The sequence below is a fragment of the Sminthopsis crassicaudata genome, chromosome 3 (assembly GCF_048593235.1).
Source record: "Sminthopsis crassicaudata isolate SCR6 chromosome 3, ASM4859323v1, whole genome shotgun sequence".
Classification (NCBI taxonomy): domain Eukaryota; kingdom Metazoa; phylum Chordata; class Mammalia; order Dasyuromorphia; family Dasyuridae; genus Sminthopsis; species Sminthopsis crassicaudata.
Window position 1 is genome coordinate 226,499,920 of NC_133619.1, and position 19,906 is coordinate 226,519,825.

A 19,906-nucleotide genomic window follows, 5' to 3' on the forward strand; every position below is an offset into this window, starting at 1 on the left:
GAGTAGATGATCTTCAAGTTCCCTTTCAGGGCAGACAATACATCTTTCTAATGCCTGGTGAGGTTCTTAGCCCCATAGGTACTCTGAAACTCTGAATCGCAAGCGAAAAATTTCTACCATAAGAAAAATTTGGAGGTATACAGTATATATATATATATATATATATATATATATATATATATATATATATATATATATATATATATATATATATAGTGCATAAAGAGAAATTGATGACACAAAAGGGCTCCATCTCAAGATATAAATCACAGAGACAAGTATTGATAATTCCCAATTTAACTGTCCTTTGACATTTCCACAGGTTTTCTTCCCACCACCTTTTAAGGTAAATGTTATTTCAACTTTACAGATGAGAAATTGAGATTTGGAATCTGTGAAGCAACTTCCCCTACAGCGAGGTAAAGTTGGAACTGGAACTGGACATCATTCAACAAGTTCAACTTTCTTTCCACTCTACCTGTAGTCTGGATGTCCAATTGTGGCCATCTCTCGTGTTCAAGTAAAGGTCTCTACAGGTGCTAGCTGTTTTAGTGCGATAGTGTAGCAAGAGCACTTAGGTTTAAAAAGTCAACTACACAAATATAGGACTCAGATAATGAGACTTGATAGTTTTTGTGAAAAAGACATTGGACATTTTGGTTGATTGCTCACTATGGTGGGGCTGTTTTCAGATCTCAGGCTGATCTCTGCAGTTATGTAGCTCATAGCAAGAAAGGACATAGCACCATAGACTCACATTTGGAAGGTTCATCTTGCCCAACCAGTATTCACTTCCTTCTTAAATATTCCACTTAATGGATTTTATCTTCAGTATTCTCATCTATAAAATGGGGACAATAACTCCCCTACCTTGCATCTTCCTCAAAGGGTTATTATAAAGAGCAAATGAGTTAGCATGTATAAAATGCTATGCCAACTATACGTTACTATATAAATGCTAGCTATTACTATTATCAGAAAGGACTTAGTGACGTATGTTGAATTGTGCTGAATTATTCCAATTTTTATCAAGAGGTTTTGTTAAGTCATGCTCTAAAATTATTATACCAGCATAGCAGAATGTATAGGTTACTACTGGAAGCTGGATCAGGAAGACCCGAATTTGAATCTTGCCTCTGACACTAGGACCCCTTTAAACATGGGTCTTCAACTTCTTTGTTGTCCCCAGCCCAGTTGGTTTTCCTTTATCTTCCCAATATTTCACAGGGCTAGAATGCAAAAGTGAAGTAGGGAGGGGAGATCTATGTTAGTTTCAGACATTTGAACATTTTTTTTTCTCTCTAAACTACAAATGTACTCAGTTTGATGCTGGGGACAACAAAGAAGTTGAAGAGGACACAGAATTTAATGGATACTAACAAAAATGGAGATGGAGACATAACTCTCATAGGCCTGATGGGGCTTTGTTCCAGGGCACTGACGTCTAGGGAAAGTGTGCTCCCTTCCTGAGGCAAAAGCCATCCCTGTACATTGATTCATCTCACAATCTTTCCCAACATAAATGCCTCTTTCCCTCCATAATTATTTTTCCTCCAAAGGAATACAATTTCTAGTCATAACTGTGGTTACTGGGCTAGGGAAGAACACAAAAGGCCAGCACAAAAGGCAGAATTAGCATGACATCGGAGGGAACAAATATATCACAGGTGAGCAGGAAGAATTGGCCGCTTGAGTGATTATGGGAAGGCAGATGATACATAGGCTGAGCTGGTGTTTTTGCTATTGTTCTGTTTCCATCCTGCCTCCTGAGCAGCAAAGGAAGAGGGTGAGAGGAGAGGGGCTTCAATCTGTACCACTGGATCAGATACTATTATTAATGAGATCAGAGATCCTTCCAAGTATCCAAGTAGGTCTGTCCATTTGTCTTATGACAATGTCACTGTCTTGGAGTACCATTTGCTACACCTTGCAGCCTAATATAAAGGAAATATTCTTGGAGTTTGGATGCTAGAGTTCAAGTCCATGGCCTGCCATATACTAACTGTGTAACACTGGGAAAAGTCACTCTACCTTCTCTGAGCCTCAGCTTTTTCTTAGTCTTAGCCCTATTATTACCTCTAGGTAGGTCAGGGGAAAATATAAACTATTCGATGAATAATGATATTTTAACAGATTGCAATCAATATTAGGCATCTTCAATCTGTCAGACACTGTGCTATGTACTGGGCTACAAATACAAAGAATATAATAATCACATATAGTGAACATTTTATTGTTGGTATTCAATCATTTCAATTGTGTCCCCATTTCATGAACCCATTTGGGGTTTCTTGGCAAAGATACTGGAATGGTTTGCCATTTTCTTTCCAGCTTATTTTATAGGTGAGGAAACTGAAGTAAATAAGATTACATGACTTGTCCAGGATCACATGGCTAATAAGTATCTGAGGCTGGATTTAAGCTTAGGGAGATGAAGTCTCCCTGACTCCAGGCCCTGCTCTCTATCTACTTCACCACCTTGCTGCCTCCTCAAATTCATTTCATTTTTTCATTCCATGATATGTGAATTACAGAATTGTATATAAAGTACTATGGGATGGCTGAGAGGGGAATATGATTATTGAAGCAGAAAATGGTAAGGGAAGGCTTCCAAGAGGAAGTAGCATTTGACTTCGGATTTAAAGGTGGGTAACAATTCAGCAGCAAAGAGGAGATGGGCATTTGAAAAAAACTGGGAGCAGAATGAACAAAGACCCAGAGGTAGGGAAGCACAGGAAACAATGAGCCATAAAAACTTGATCCATTATTAGCAGGCTGAGAATGTGTCAACTTTATTGCTTTGAGTGGCTCCTAACATGGTTCCCCAAAGTTATAAGAGGTCCTTATCTGCCACTCCTCTGGCTAAAGGAAAAGATAGAAGCTAGACATTAGATCATAGAGCATCTGGTGACAGAAGAGAGATTCACAATGGAGCACCATCCCAGAAAAACCATCACAGAATCTTAAAGAAATGGAAGGAGCCTCAATGGCCATCTCTCCAGCTGATTCAATACCAGACATTAACAGCTTGGCTAGGATAAGGGCCATGGCTCCACAGAGAGCAAACTGGCCAGGAGACCCCTAAACCTACTTAAGACTAATCTAGGTTCCAAGAGTTTGAACGAAGCAGGATAGGCCTTTGGCAATGGATTTGCTCCCTTCTGCTGGAATGCTAATGACTCAATTGTTGTTGTTCAGAAATTTACTTAGGAAACCTGGTGCCTGGGGCAAAAGTGGGGAAGGCTAAAAGTAGACTTTGTGGGGAAGATTGAGGAGTCATTCCTGGGGAGGCTACCAGAGGATGGAGCAGAAAGGGGCCAGCCTAGGGCAGATCTTACCTAGAGTGAGAGAAGGATTCAGAAGATTACCTTGAGCATTTGACTTAGTGCCAGGGAAGAGAAATCCTGTCCTCCAGAAAGAATGTTTTTGCCTTTGGTTCAACTGATGACCCTGATCAATTCCTGGGAAGAAGTGGGGGAGACAGCACATATACACATACAGTCACACACACACACGCACACACACACACACACACACACACACACACACACATACATTTACACACACCAGCAGCAATCATCTCCCCCAAACCTGGGATGAATGAAGTGAGAACAATTGGCAGGACTGTCACTAGGAACACTAGAGCAAAAAGAGTTCTAGATCTTTGACAAGTGGGGGAGTAAAAATGTGCCTCTAAAAGCAGAGGCAAAGCAGGTCTTTTGCAATCTCCCTTCCTACTAGGAGCTCATTCCCACTGATTGTTACAAAGGAGGAGAAAGGAAACTCAGCTCCTTCCTCTTCAACATTTGTTGATCCTTGATACAGGACAGGTGCAAAGAGCAGTTTTTGGAAATATTTTTGGATCATAAATTATTTCTGTGATATATAATTCTTCTGTCTGAATGCAGGGTAAGGTTTCTGCTTTCTCCCAACATTTCATCCCTGTTCCAATCCCCACTTAATGGAGGTGTTTTTCCACCAATATCCTAATAATAGTAAGGACAACAATAGGTAGCATTTCTATAGCACTTTAAAAATTTCAGAATTTCATTTGATCCTCACAACAACCCAGTGAGGTAGGTGGTATTTTCCCCATTTTACAGATAAGTCAATGGAGGTTAAGAAAGGTTAAGCAGCTTGCCCAGTGTCACCCAGGATTTGATATAGAATTTGACTCAGGGTTTCCTGACTTTAAGACCAAAATTCTACCCACTTTACCACTAAGCTGGAGAGGGTGTTATATGGCATCTGGGCTTTGGACAAAGGCTACCATGGATTGGTTCTGAAGCACAGGGATGGGCAGCAAGCAGAGATGCGAGAAGTCGAGATAAGGAAAGAAACTGTCATTGAACACAGATAAAAGAAGAGGTCAGGACAAGGATAGCAGTGTCCCAAGGGAGACATGGAGATAAAGCAGGGGTGAGAATCATGAATAGGACTAAAGGAAATATATAGACATAGACATATCCACAGATCTGAAAATTGGTCAAGATGCTCTATGTCTAAATTTTCAGCCTAGACACAGGTTCACCCTTGACCTCCTTGAGATTTTTCACTGTGATCTGGGGTATGACTTGAAGGTTTGTGACCATTCAGATCAGATCCTCAACCCTGTGTCTAAGTAAAAGAGGGAGAAGGAAGGAGATGTAGGCAGAACTAAACCTAGACTCTGGAACTCAGGGACTGGAATCTTCCAAGGAGCTGCTCCCTATGGCCAGTTCTATTCATTGTTGGTTTGCTGCAACTCTATGCTACCCTTCTTCCAACTGCCACCTTCTGCAGAAAACAGGATTCTTCTTCTTTCCTCTGAAAAGCCCCCTGCAATCAGATGAATTCTCACCCAACTCAGGAACAAGCAAATGCAGAATCACAAAGAGAGGTAGATCAAAAAAAGCAGAAAGATAAGGGAGGAAAAACAACACAAGGAGATACAAAAACAGGGAGAAAGAATCCTCATTACTCAAGAAATCCAAAGGATCAGACTGGCTAGAAGCAGGTGTCATAAGGCTCTGCAGAGAACTTTTCTTCTGCCCTCTACCCCCATCCCCTGTTATCCTTCTGAGTCCTGCAGATGCCCACTCAGACATATTCTCGCTTGACTAATAATTCGAGATAACCCTACAAACCCATCTCTCTCAGAAAGCAAGTAGGACTGGTCCATACCTCGGAAAGTCACTTTAGCGATACGGTCCCCTTTGCCCTTCAGTTCTGTGATGGTCTTCAGATGAACTATGAGAGCCATGCTGGATAGTCAGGGTCACGTTTAAGGTGGGCAGGCAATGGGTCACTGCCACTGTGGGACTGCTGATGTGATGCAGCCTGCCTGCCTCTCACTCTGCTTCTTCCTTCTGCCTCCTCCTCCTTCACCCTAGATGCTGCCCACAGAGACCCAGGAAACAGGAGCTGCTGTTCTTCACTGCTACTCATCAGCAGAGAAGCCTCCTCCCCCTCTCCAGCTCAGAGTTGTCAATCCAGAGCCACCATAGCAAGAGTGGGCTGTGTGTGTGTGTGTGTGTGTGTGTGTGTGTGTGTGTGTGTGTGTGTGTGTGTGTGTTAAGTGTACATGTGTGCATGCATGCATGGGAAGAAAGTGCAGCTAGCACAGAGTCTGTGAATGAATTTTTCACGAGCTGCCTTCTCCCAGATAAAGCGCTGCTCAGCTTCAGGTGTCTCTTCTCAGAATCTTATGGCTCCAGCAGCTGCTAGCTCTTTCAGCAGCCCCTTTCACTGCTTTTAAAAAAGCCTTATTCTCCTATTCTTAAGAGAGATATTAGGCAGAAGCAAGGAATGAAATTAAAAGAGGGCAGGAAGAAAACAGCACAAATTATTTCTGTGCTCAAAGAGCAAGTTGTTAATACCTGTGAAAAAAAGTACTGAGCTGAATTCAGTTCTTTTCATCTGGGAAAAAGCATGTAGAAGAATGACAGCAAGTTTAGATAGGGTTAAGCTGTCAAAATTGTTTTCAGTGTAATTTTTATCACAGCTGTGCTCAGTGATAATGGTATCTTACACCCATTTCTGGTGTTAACATGAGTCCCAATAGACCTTAAGAGTTGGTAAGGGTATGTCAGACATTACTCACGAAGCTTCTTCAGAAACTCTATAGTTGGGCTTTTTGCACTTTTTCCCACTAATGACCTATTTTTTTTCTTTCTTTCTTTTTAAATAATAGCTTTTAATTTTCAAAATGCATACAAAGATAGTTTTCAGCATTCACCCTTGCAAAACCTTATATTACAGATTTTTCTTCCTCTTTCCCCACCCTTTCCCTAGACAGCAAATAATACAATATATATTAAATATGTGCACTTCTTCTATGCATATTTCCACATTTATCATGCTGCACAAGAAAAACAAGATCAAAAAGGAAAAGAAATGAGAAAGAAAACAAAAAACAAGCAAACAAAAGGTGAAAAAATTATGTTGTGATACACACTCAGTCCCCACAGTCCTCCCTCTGGTTGCAGATGGCTCTATCATAAATCTATTGAAATTGACCTGAATCACCTCATTGTTGAAAAGAACCAAATTCATCAGAATTGATCATCACATAATCTTCTTGTTGCTGTATACAATGTTCTCTTGATTCTACTCACTTCACTTAGCAACAGTTCATGTCAGTTTCTCCAGGCCTTTCTGAAATCATCCTGCTGATCATTTCTTATAGAACAATAATATTCCATTACATTCATATGCCATAACTTATTCATTCAACTATTCCCCAACTGATAGGCATCCACTTAGTTTCTACTTCCTTGCCACTCAAAAAAGGGCTGCTACAAACACTTTTGCACATATGGATCCTTTTCCTCTTTTTATGATCTTTTTGGGGGTACAGACCCAGTAGAAACACTGCTGGATCAAAAGGTATGCACAGTTTGATTGCCCCTTGAACATAATTCCAAATCGCTCTCCAAAATGTTTGGATCACTCCACAGTTCCACCAGCAATATATTAGTGTCCCAGTTTTCCCACATCCCCTCCAACATTTATCATCTTTTCCTGTCATCTTAGCCAATCTGAGAGGTGTATAGTAACTCAGAGTTGTCTTAATTTGCATTTTCTAATCAATTCTCTAATCAATATTAAATCAAATATCTAATCTGTATCAGTGATTTAGAGCATGTTTTCATATGCCTTGAAATGGTTTTAATTTCTTCATGTGAAAATTGTCTTTTCATGTCCTTTGAGCATTTATCAATGGGAGAATGGCTTATAATCTTATAAACTTGAGTCAATTCTCTTTATATGAGGTTTTTATCAAAATCCTTGATATAAAAAATTTCTCCCAGTTTTCTTCTTCCTTTCTAATATTAGCTAAGTTGGTTTTGTTTATACAAAAACTTTTTAATATAGTCAAAATTATCCATTTTTGCATGTTATAACATTACTTCTTTGGTCATAAATTCCTTCCTTCTCCACAGATCTGAGAGATAGTAGGACTTCTTAAACTTTCCTAATATGGTGACCAATTTTCACCAAAGAAATTTTTATGCTACCTTTGAGTATATAAGTACATAAAATAGGTGTACAAACCAAACATTTACTGATAATAAATCATAATTTCAGTACCCTCACATTCACTTACAGTTTAAGAAGCTTTACTCTATAGCACCTCCCTTCATATTGGACAGTATAGAAATCCTACCTCTCTACCTACTCCAGAGGTCTCCAGCAAATAACTAGGGATAAAGCAAGATGGTCTCAAACTTTGTTTCTTTCTCTTAGATGAGGGATTTGAGAGAAGGAATTAATGTCTCTCTTTAATCTACTTTATAAGCAAATCAAGACATCACCTTCATGGTATCATTGATCCTCTTTGAAAAAAAAGTAGAACTGCATCAATAATGCTCGGTAAAGTTACCTAGATATCATTTACTGATATCTACTGATATCTACTGATGTGTTTGTGTTATTTCCCCCACAGAATGCAAATTCTCTAGGAGGGAAGGACATAATTTTTTTTTTAGCCTTTGTAGCCCTATTGTCTAGCAAAATGCCTGGCATTTAATAGGTCCTAAATAAATGTTTGTGAAATTGAATTGAATCAAAGCAGAGCATATGATGAGATTGTGAGTCCCTAATGATGGAAAGAATAACTCAACAAATGTTAATCCCATAGTTTTTCAGACACAGTAAGTGATGAATGAACATTTGTTGAATTAATTGTCAGTCACCTATGAAGACCAGCTTGTCTTGATTTAGGGGATATGCCATGATCCTTGTCTAGTCAGAAACTAGCTACTTCTGCTCTATATAGATTCAAGTGGCTCAAAAATGTAGGATATGCATTCCTAACCTGGAAAAACTTTTTATATTATATGGAAATAAACAATCACTCCATCAATCTGTAAATATTAAACACTTAACAAGTAACAGGTATGGTGAGTACTGTATGACCATTTCTATTTGCATCTCAAATATCTCTACTACTGATTCATTACCAAAATAGGTTTCCCAGATCTGAGCATTCTTCATCTCTCTCTCTCTCTCTCTCTCTCTCTGTCTCTCTCTCTGTCTCTGTCTCTCTCTCTCTCTCTCTCTCTCTCTCTCTCTCTCTCTCTCTCTCTCTCTCTCTCTCTCTCTCTCTCTCTTTCCTCCCAAGGGATTATTCTCCTTTAAATGTCTCCTCCCAAGAAATTTTCTTCCTTCCTTCTTCCTTCCTTCCTTCCTTCCTTCCTTCCTTCCTTCCTTCCTTCCTTCCTTCTTTCCTTCAAAGTGCTGAGAGAGTCCAGGGAAGACGTCATAGATAAGGTAGCATTTAAGAGGAGCCTTAGGGCAGTTTGATAGTACAGTGCATAGAGTATTGGGCCTGAGTCTTGAAGACTTGAGTTCAAATCCAGCTTCAGACCCATATCAACTGTATGATCCTGGATAAGTCACTTAACCCTATTTGTCTCAGTTTCTTCATCTGTAAAATCGAAGGAAAATGGCAAACCACTCCAGTATGTTTGCCTAGGAAGGTTCAAATAAGATCATGAAAAGTCAGCTAAACTTAAATGACTAAACAACAAAAAAGATGAGCCTGGAAGGATAATCTTGAATTTGTCAGATAAGAAAAAATAAAAGCAGAAACCCAGGCAAAGGGGTGACAAATATTGGGCATTACTCAGACAATAGGAGATAGTCCAATTTGTCTGGAGGAAAGGTGCATTGAATAGGAAGAGAGGGGCCAAGATTGTCAAGGTAGCTCAGGCTCAAAATGAGGACATTCTCACAGGAAGGTTGAGAGCATCTTTTCTGTACAATGTGAAGAATCCAAGAAAAAGATTCAGGTGTTGGTAACTGTGGTAGAGCAGAGCAAGTAGGGCTTTGTCCCAGAATACCAAATTTAGAGGGTACTCCCTTCTCTACCCTAAACAAAGAGCTAAGTGCGTGGTTAATGAGAATTATTATTTAAAATAGAAGTTTGGATTCTGGCTGTGTGTTAACCACCTCCCACTCCCATAAGGATTTTTGTTCTCTCACCCCTCCACCTTTATTTATTTACATTGTATCTATTTTATATTTATATTTCATATATTGTTCCTTCTGATAGAGTGTAAGCTCCTTCAAGTAAAGATTATCTTGTTCCTTGGACTTTCCTAAGGTGATGCTCAAACTTACTTGTTTTCCATTTTCTACATTGATTTGTATTCTTATCTTATGTTGTCTTCTCTATCTTTATATCTCCCTAAGAGGTTGCCTTGAACGTTAAAGACACTTAATAACCATTTGCTGAATTGAAAAGAATTGTTGCAGGGGAAGTCCCTTGTGGCTTCCACAAGCAACTTTCCTCTTATAGCCAATTATGTAGGGGAAATAATCACAATAGAGATTTTTCTTTAACCAATGCTCCATATGTTTCAGTCTAACAGGAAATATCTCCTTTGATCTCGTTAGAGACAATATCCAGGTTTGAAAAGTTGTGGGTTCTGTGGGATTTTTCAAGAAGTTTAAACATGAACTTCTGAAATTTTTCTCTCTTCAACTGATAGTGTGCTTCCTCCCTGTCTTCATGATAATAGTTAGCATTTATGTAGCTCTTTAATAGTGTATTTATGTTAACTCAATTGAATCTCACAACCACCTATGATATAGATGTTATTTTATATATTAGTAAACTAAGGCTGAGAGAAGTTAAGTGGCAGGTTCAGGAACATACTGCTAGTAAGTATCTTAAGCAGAATTTGAACTCAGCTGTTCCTGAATTCAAGTCTAGGGATCTTACTGGTGTGTTATGTAGATGCCTTTCACTAGATTCAGTAGATATCAGTCAACCAACATTAAATGCCTACTCTATACCAGCCACTGTGCCAAGCTCTCTATTACTTTATACTTATGCTATTTGTTTAGATGTGTGTATATGTATGCATACACATATATACACACATATATATGTACTTGTTATGCAATCTCTTTTTAGAAGTGATTTTGTTTCTCTCTTTAGACTTGTATCCTAAGCACATATAGTTTGGCATACAGTAGGTGCATAACAATTATTTATTGTTAGCATTAAAAAAAAGTCTGCATATTTTATTACTGGACAGTTCATTTTGGCAGAGATCCATTTCTATAGCTCTGGGTTAGATTTACTATGACTTTGTCTCTAGCCACTTTGGATTCCCTTTTAATATGTTTTATGTTGATTAGTCTCTCTTCTCAGTTCAAGCTAAAGACTGCATCAGGAAGTAAGGAAAAATTACACTGAGGAAAGACAGCTTCAGGACTATAAGGAGCCCAGCAGAAAGTTATAGTGGATCTACAGAGTATTTTGAGATATACAGAAAAGTGACTTTCAGGTACCATATATACTCAACAGTTGAGCCCACTTTTCCCTAGCCCTAATCTCTCTCTCTCTCTCTCTCTCTCTCTCTCTCTCTCTCTCTCTCTCTCTCTCTCTCTCTCTCTCTCTCTCTTCTCTCTCTCTCTCTCTCTCTCTCTCTCTCTCTCTCTCTCTCTCTCTCTCTGTCTCTCTGTCTCTCTCTGTCTCTGTCTCTCTGTCTCTGTCTCTCTCTTTTTCTCTCTCTCTATATGTATATATACATATACATATATATTTGTGGGAGAATATGTCACAGACTTTTAGGGGGATATTTTATACCAACTATTCTTACTTTATATGTCCTTAGGAAATATACCTAACTAAAAAGTGAGTAATATAATTAAAGGGACTATTATTATGAATCTGATTCTAACCAAAAAGTAGAAATTCATTCCCAATTAAAGGACCATTCTACCTTACTTAGAGTTTATGATAAATACGGGTGAAAAGTTGGGCACAGTCTGACAGGTAAAGGGGATGTTTGGAGAGGAAATGAGGGTTTTGTGCAATTTTGGTAAAATAGATTTCAGAGTTCAAAGGAAGAATAGGTTTAGCAGACCATCTAAAATATTATAGGGTAACAGTGGAATGCCATCCACAATGCAATTCTGACAATAGAAATACAAACAATTCTGTAGAGGTAGAAAAAGGGAAATTGTCAAAAGAGACTGGGTACATGAACTATGTATTCATCAACCAACTTTTATTTTTAAAAGACATATATAGAAATGTGCCTTCAAGGGCAGTTAACTGAAGATGAATACAACAGAGGGACACAATACTGTCAGAAGTGCTAAAGCTCAGAATGAGAGAGGTTGAAGATAAACATTAAACATGTCATAAAATAATCATATGCCAGTAGAAATGACAATCTTAGTGAAATTGATGGATATTTACCAAAAAAATATAAGTTGCCCAGATTAACAGAAAAAGAAATAGAATATTTAAATAATCCCATCTTAGAAAAAGAAATTGACCAAGTCATCAATGAGCTCCCTAAGAAAAAGTCCCCATGACCAGATGGATATACAAGTAAATTCTGGCAAAAATTTAAGGAACAATTAATCTCAAAACTATCTAAACTATTTGAAAAGAAGGTAAAGGGTAATTCCTACCAAATTCCTTTTATGGCATAAATTTGATTATGATACCAAAATCTGGGAAAGAAAAAATAAGAGAAAGAAAACTATAGAGCAATGAATATCAATGCAAACTTTTAAATAGAATATTATCCAAGATACTATAGCAATATTTTATAAAGATCATACACATGACCAGGTGGGATTTATACAAGGAAAGCAGGTGTGGCTCAATATTAGGAAAACTATAAGTACAATTAATCATATCAGTACAAAAGCAAAAATAATCAGATGAGTGTTCCAATAGATGCAGAAAAAGATTTTGATAAATGTAATGCCCATTCCTATTAAAAACTCTACAATGCATAGGAATAAAAAGAGTCTTTCTTAAAATAATAAGTAGCACATATCTAAATCTAGAGCAAACATTATATGTAATAAAAATAAACTTGAAATCATCCCAATAAGATTAGGGGTGAAACAAAGATGTCCATTATCAATCTTAATATTCAACATTGTACTAGAAATGTTAGCTATAGTAATAAAGCAAGAAAAAGAAATTGAAAAAAGGAAAAATAGTCAATGAGGAAACAAAACTATTACTCTTTGAAGATGATAGGATGGAATATTTAGAGAATCCTAGCGAATTCAAATTTTAAAAGTAGCTGAAACAATTAACAACTTTAGTAATTCTATAGGATATAAAATAAACCCATATAACCCCACTTATCAGCATTTCTATATATTACCAACAACATGGAGTAGAAAGAGATAAAAAGAGAAATTCCACTGAAAATAACAGCTGATAAAATAAAGTACTTGGGATCCTCTTGCCAAGAAAACCCCAGGAATTATATGAACAGAAATGTAAAATACCTTTCAGAAAGATAGAAACAGATCTAATTGGAGAAATATTAATTGCCCGTGGATAGACCAAGCCAATCTAATAAACATATAGATATATATCTATAGATATAGATATATAGATATAGATATAGATATATAGATATAGATATATAGATACACACATATTATACAGTAGTAAATGATCAAAATAACTTAGTGTTCAATAAACCCAAAGATCCATGTTTTGGGGGTAAGAACTCACCATTTGACAAAAATTTCTGGGAAAACTAGAAAGCAGTTTAACAGAAACTAGGCAAAGACCAGAATCTCACACCATATATCAAGATAAGGGCAAAATGAATAAATGACTTAAACATAAAGGTTGATATCTAAAGTAAATTAGGGAAGCATGGAAAAATGTGTCAGAACTATAGATTAAAGAAGAGTATATGACTAAGCAAAAGCTAGATAAAATCATGGGAAATAAAATGGGTAATTTTGATTGCATGAAATTAACAAAATTTAAGGGCAGCTAGGTGGCGCAGTAGGTAGAACACCAGAACTGAAGTTAGGAAGACTTGAGTTCAAATGTGGTCTCAGATACTTAACATTTCCTGGCTGTGTGATCCTGGGCAAGTCACTTAACCCAAATGCCTCAGGGGAAAAAAAAGAAAAGAAATTAACAAAATTTTGCACAAACCAAGCAAATGCAACCAAAATTAGAAGGAAATCAGGAAACTGGGTAGAGGGAATTTTACAGCATTTTTCTGATAAATGACTCATTTCTTCAATATATAAGGAACTGGGCCAATTTTATTATTTTTTAAAATAAGCATTTCATCAATTGATAGGTGGCCAAAGGGTATTAAGAGGCAGTTTTCAGAAGAAATAAAAGCTATCAATAATCACATGAAAAAATGCTCTAAATCACTATTAATTAAAAAATATATATTAAAACAACTCTCAGATGACATCTCATACTTATTCATTTGGCTAGGGTGACAGGAAAAGAAAGTAACAAATGCTGGAACAGATATAGAAAATTTGGGACCCTAATACATTGCTGATGGAGTTATGAACTGATTCAACCATTCTGGAAAACAATTGGGAACCATGATCAAAGGACTATAAAACTGTGCATACCTTTTTGATATAGCAATATTTCTCTAGATCTATATCCTAAAAAGATCAAAGAAAAGGGAAAAGGATTTGTACAAAAATATTTATAGCAATTCTTTTTGTGATGCAAAGAATTGGAAATTGAGAGCATCCCCATCAATTGGGGAATGACCAGACAGATTGTATGTGATTGTGATATAATATTGCTTTGCTTTAAGAAATAATGAGTAGAATGGTTCCAGAAAAACCTGGGAAGATATTCATGCAAAATGAAGTGAACAGGACCAGGAGAATATTTTACACAGCAACAGCAATATTATAAGAATGATCAACTGTGAAAAACTCAGCTACTCTGGTCAAAACAATGATCCAAGACAATTCCAATGTTCCATGATGAGCAATGCTATCCATATCCAGAGAGAGAACTGATGAACTCTGAAGCATACTTTTTGTACTTTGTTTTTCTTGTTTTTATGTTTATATTGTTGTTGTTCAATCATTTTAGTTATGTCTGACTCTTTATAACCCCATTTGGAATTTTCTCAGCAAAAATACTGAGTAGTTGCCATTTTCTTCTCCACCTCATTTTACAGATGAGGAAATTGAAGCAAAAAAGGTTAAGTGACTTGCCCAGGATCACATAGTTAATAAGTGTCTGAAGGCCAGATTTAAGATTAAAAGATGAGTCTCTCTAACTCCTGGACCAGTGCTTTATCCACTCTACCAGCTAGCTGTCCTCTATTTTTTCTTACAATGTGCCTAATATGAAATATGCTTTGCATGACTGCTCATGAATAATTGGTATCATGTTGTTTGCCTTTTCAAGGGGTGGAGGAAGGGTTGATGGAAGACAGAGAATATGAAATTCAAAATTCTTTAAAATGAAAATTAAATTTTTACATGTAATTTGGAAATATTTAACAACAAATGCAATTATATTTTTTAAAATATGATGTAAAAAACTTTTTAAATGATTTTGGATTAATTGATAGATCAGTGAACATATAGGACCACTGGGATAATAATGACAGTGGAGAAAAGGAAAAACTATTCAACTTTTTTAGTTATTTTTTTCTATCAAAACCAATGATTTTTAAATTAAGAGGTAAAGAATTAGGAATATGATTCAAAATTACAGATTTTTGGCTCTGCATAAGTAACATGTCCCTTCCAACTACTTCTCCAAGTTCTATTCATTCTGGAAGATTGGTTCCCAGGAGTGGGATAACTTTTACTTATTCTCTTCAAGGTCCTGAGTATAATTCTGAGGTATTGAGAATGATTTTAGTGTTGTTGCTCACAAGCTTCCATCAGGCTCGTGATAAAATTTTATTTATTCCATGTATATTATATGTAAAGACACATTTTAATATTCATTTAAATTTTTTTTGAGTTTCAAATTTTCTCCCTCCCTTTCTCACTTCCCCTTTCTGAAATGATAAACAATTTCATATAGGTTATATATGTTCAATCATTTAAAATACATTTCTATTTTAGTCATGTTGTAAAAGAAGAAATACACTAAAAGGAAATATATACACACACATATACACAAAGAAACAAAGTGAAAATAATATACTTGAATCTTCATTCAGACTCCATTGATTCTTTCTCTGGATATTAATAGCATTTCCCTTGAGTCCTTTGGAATTGTCTTGGATTGTTGTATTGCTGAGAATAGTTAAGTTATTCATAATCGATCATCACACAATGTTGCTGTTACTGTGTACAACTTAGAGTGCTTTGCACATAAAAGCTTTGTTGGTTTATTGATTCGCTGAGATACCTGGCCTTCTGTGATAACACTAATTAGAGTATGGAGATAGAAACTCCTATCCTCCCATAAAGAAATATCCAAAAACTGGAATGAGTTGTCTTGGAAGGCAGTGAGTTCCTCCTGAGTCCTTAAGCTGGATAATTAATTATGTGTGCTTGGGATCTAGTAGTGGGAAATGCTTAGTCAGGTTTGAGTTGGACTGTATACAAATATAAATAAAATTCTGTCGTTCTAACACATGCCTATGGGTTTGTGGAAAGATATATCTCTACCAGATGGTTCTCAGTTGGTAATATTCATATCTAAGATCAAGAAATATTCCAACCAATCTCTAAGGGATCCCTGGGGCTGATCTAAGTAAGTCTTTCTAATTTATTCAGATTTCTGAAACCTCATCCAAGACATACTTCTGCTAACTTTTCTTTATTCATTTGTGGATTTGGATATTCTACACTGAATGATGAGATAAAGTAACTCACAGAATCTGAGAACCCTAAATGCTCTCATACCTGAGAGAACGAAAATTTGGACTTTTTTTATTAATGGAACTCAAGAAATAACCACAGGTCACATAAAGGCTGAAACTAGGTTGGAATAGTTGGAATCTTGCCCCATGTTTCTGATATCTAGAGAATTTTAATAGTACTTGTACTACTTCTAAAAGCAGAAACAACTGGCTAAGAAATGGAATAGTGGATCAGTGGAATAGACTAGGTATACAAGGCACAATAATCAATGACTATAATAATATATTATTTAATAAATCCAAAGACTCCATCTTCTGGGATAAGAACTCACTATTTGACAAAAATGGGAAATAGTATGGCAGAAATTAAGCATTGACCAATATCTCATATCCTATATCAAAATGGGAATATGATTTAAACATAAAGAGTAATACCATAAGCAGGAGAGGCAAGGAATAGTTGGCCTATCAGGTCTATGGAGAAGGTAATAATTTATGACTAAATAGGAAATGGAGAACATTATGAAATGCAAGATGGTTAATTTTGATTATATCAAAAAGGGTTTGCACAAAGTCAGTGCAATCAAGATTAGGAAAGAAGCAGAAATCTGATAAACAATTTTTACAGCCAGTGTTTTTGATAAAGCCCTTATTTCTAAAATATATAGAGAATTGACTCAAGTCTATAAGAATACAAGTCATTACTCAACTGACAAATGGTCAACAGGTAACTTTCAGATGAAGAAATTAAAGCTATCTATAATCATAAAAATGCTTTAAATCACTATTAATTAAAAAAATGAAAATTAAAATAACTCCATGAGTTCTACCTCACACATTGGCTAATGTGACACAAAAGGAAAATTATAAATGATGGAGAGGATGTAGGAAAATTGGATTACTAACACATTGTTGGTGGAGTTGCTAGTTGTTCCAAACAATCTGGAGATCAATTTGGCATATTAAAAGGGGAATCAAACTGTATATACCATTTGATCCAACAATATCATTACTAAGTCTGTATCTCAAAGAGATCATTTAAAAAGAGGGAAAAACCTACATATGCAAAAATATTTATAACAACTCTTTATAGTAGCAAAGAATTGGAAATTGAGGGGCTGCCCATTAATTGGGGAATGGCTGAACAAATTGTGGAATATGAATGTAATGGAATGCTATTTTAATATAAAAAATGAGGAGAAGATGGATTTCAGAAAAACCTGAAAAGACTTACATGAACTGATTTTTGAGTGAGGTAAGCAGAACTAGAAAACACTATTCACAGTAACCAAAACATTGTGTGTTAATCAACTTTAATAGACTAAACTCTTCTTAGAAATACAGTGAGCTAAGATAATTCCAAAAGACTCATGATGGAAAATACTATCCACATCTAGAGAAAGAACTATGAAGTCTGAACACAGACCAAAGCATAGTATTCTTCACTTTTTTTCTTTCTTGTGGTTTTTACCTTTCTGATTTTTTTTTTTACAATATGACTAATGTGGAAATAGGTTTAATATGATCATATATGTATAACTTGTATCAGATTACTTGTTTTCTTGAGGAGGTGCAACTGAGGGAGGAAGGGAGAATGGAAATCAAAGTCTTATAAAAGTAAATGTTGAAAACTATTTTTACATTAGAAAAATAAAATACTATTATGAGGAGGGGGTAACATTACCCCCTCCTCACCACTCACCCAAGGTCTAGCCTGGCTTTGCTGAAGCTTATTTTAAGGCACATGTGTTTTGTCTTCCAAAGTCAATGGAATTGCTATCTCCAGCATAGGAGCAACTAAAAATGTACATAGCTGACAGTAGATGGAAAATATCAGGCTGAGAACCAAAGTTACGGAGATATATAACCTTAGAGTTGAAATGGAATGCTGTCTCCATCTAACTTCTCTTCAAATAGTAATCCCTATTAAAACCACAAATGATATCTATCTGTTCTTAAAGACCTCCAAGGATGGGGAACCCACAATTTTTTTTAAGAGAGTATAACCAAGCTCAAGAGTTACTTCACTTTGCAGATGAGGAAACTGAAGCCTAAATGGATTCAGTAACACAGATAGTAAGTCTTCAGGTGTAAGATCTAATCCCAAGTCCTCTGATTTTTTCAATGTGCTACACTGTGTTTTGTTTTCTGCAATTGCTACTTAGTCTTTTCAATCATATCCAATTCTTTTTTTTTTTTTTTTTTAATGCATTTGGGATTTTCTTGGCAAAGTTGCTGGAGTGATTTGCCATTTCCTCCTCCAGCTCATTTAAAGATGGTTAAACTGTATTATTATAAATTATATAAATTATTACAGATAAACTAAACTGAGGCCAACAGGGGCTAAGTGACTTTCCTAAAGTTTCATAGCTAATAAGTTTTCTGAGACCATAGCTGAACTCAGGAAGAAGATGAGTGCTATATAACCACTGCCAACACCAAATTGTATTCTTCTTTGGCATGGCTCAAATCATTCACAAGCTTTGTTAACATCAAATGTAAAGTTGTTACAGCTATACTTTTCTCCTGGCCAAGCCAAGAGAGTAAAGCTAAAGTTGTTTTTTGTTTCTTTGTTTTTTGTTTGTTTGTTTGTTTGCTTGTTTTTACACATGAGAGTGCTCCAAATACTTGAACACAGCAATCAGGAATTTCCATAGAGATAGTACTCCCAGATATTCCTCAATGGGTACAGCATAGGTAAAAAGAAAGAGGGAAAGATATGATGAGTTAGAGCACAGAGAAGGGTGCCTTAAAGAGGAAGATCTATGAAGTGATCTATGAAAGACACAATATAATCTTCCCCCAACTAACAGAAGTTACACAACCTGGATTTGGAGTTGGAGGATCTAGATTCAAATCCTATCCCTATGACTCTCTATGTGACTTTGGGCCAGTCTTCCAATCACTCCTTCACTTAGTCCTTCAGCCGTAAAATAATGTGTTGGCCTAAATCAGTGGTTCTCAACTGAAACAGTGGTTTTAGGACCTTTAATCTCTTAAATATTATTGAAGATCCTGCCACAGAATTTTTGCTTATGGATATTTACCCTATTATAAATGAAAACATCTTAGTATTATTATGAAAATACTTTTGACCTTGCAGACCCTGAAAAGGTCTCAAAGACCCCCAATGACCACTAGACCACACTTTAAGAATAGCTGGTCTAGACCAGAGCTTCTTAAAACTTTTTCTACTTATGACCCCTTTCTGCCTCCATGACTCTGGGTATTTAGGTATATAAAATAATTATACGAACAAAAATTTACTGATGATAAATCATAATTTTGTGACTCCCACATTTAGTGATCCAGAGTTTTAAGAAGCATTGATCTAGATGGATTCTGCAATCCCTTTTAGGGGATTTTTAGGTCTAGCTAGGATCCTATATTTTGACTGTAAATATTAAGGCTTGGGTGGTGTAATATCCATCTTCTTCAATTACATGCTGTCTTGTCTAAGAGAAGGGCTTGGACTAGGTGCTCTCTCCAAGTCAATATGATTTCCAGCCCAGCCATATTGTATATGGACACTTGATAGGACAAATATTATCCAGCTTTTTTTGTTGAGTACATTCTGAAAAAGGGACAGATGAGATTTATCCCTTATAAGTATTTATCATGATATTACAATAATCATTCGCATCTTCCTATGGCTTTAAATTGTACATCGTGCTATCCTCAAAGCAATACTGACATATCACAGAAGTTGAAGTTGAAAAGGGTCTATCTCAGTGGCCATCTAATCCAAGCCCATACACCAAAGGTAAGTGGCTGTCTTATCTCTTTGAAGACCTCTAAGGAAGGGGGCCCCACCA

General features: G+C 36.3%; 1 protein-coding gene across 1 annotated transcript in view; it reads right to left on the reverse strand.

Annotated features, from left to right (window-relative positions):
• The window catches only part of OTOF (otoferlin), a 156,845-nt gene extending 151,354 nt beyond the window's left edge, over nt 1-5,491 (reverse strand). Inside the window, exon 1 of the mRNA XM_074300111.1 lies at nt 5,164-5,491. Within this exon, the coding sequence (XP_074156212.1) occupies nt 5,164-5,242 (79 nt within the window). The 5' untranslated portion in view covers nt 5,243-5,491. The remainder of the gene's footprint in view (nt 1-5,163) is intronic.
• Nucleotides 5,492-19,906: the final 14,415 nt, after the last annotated feature.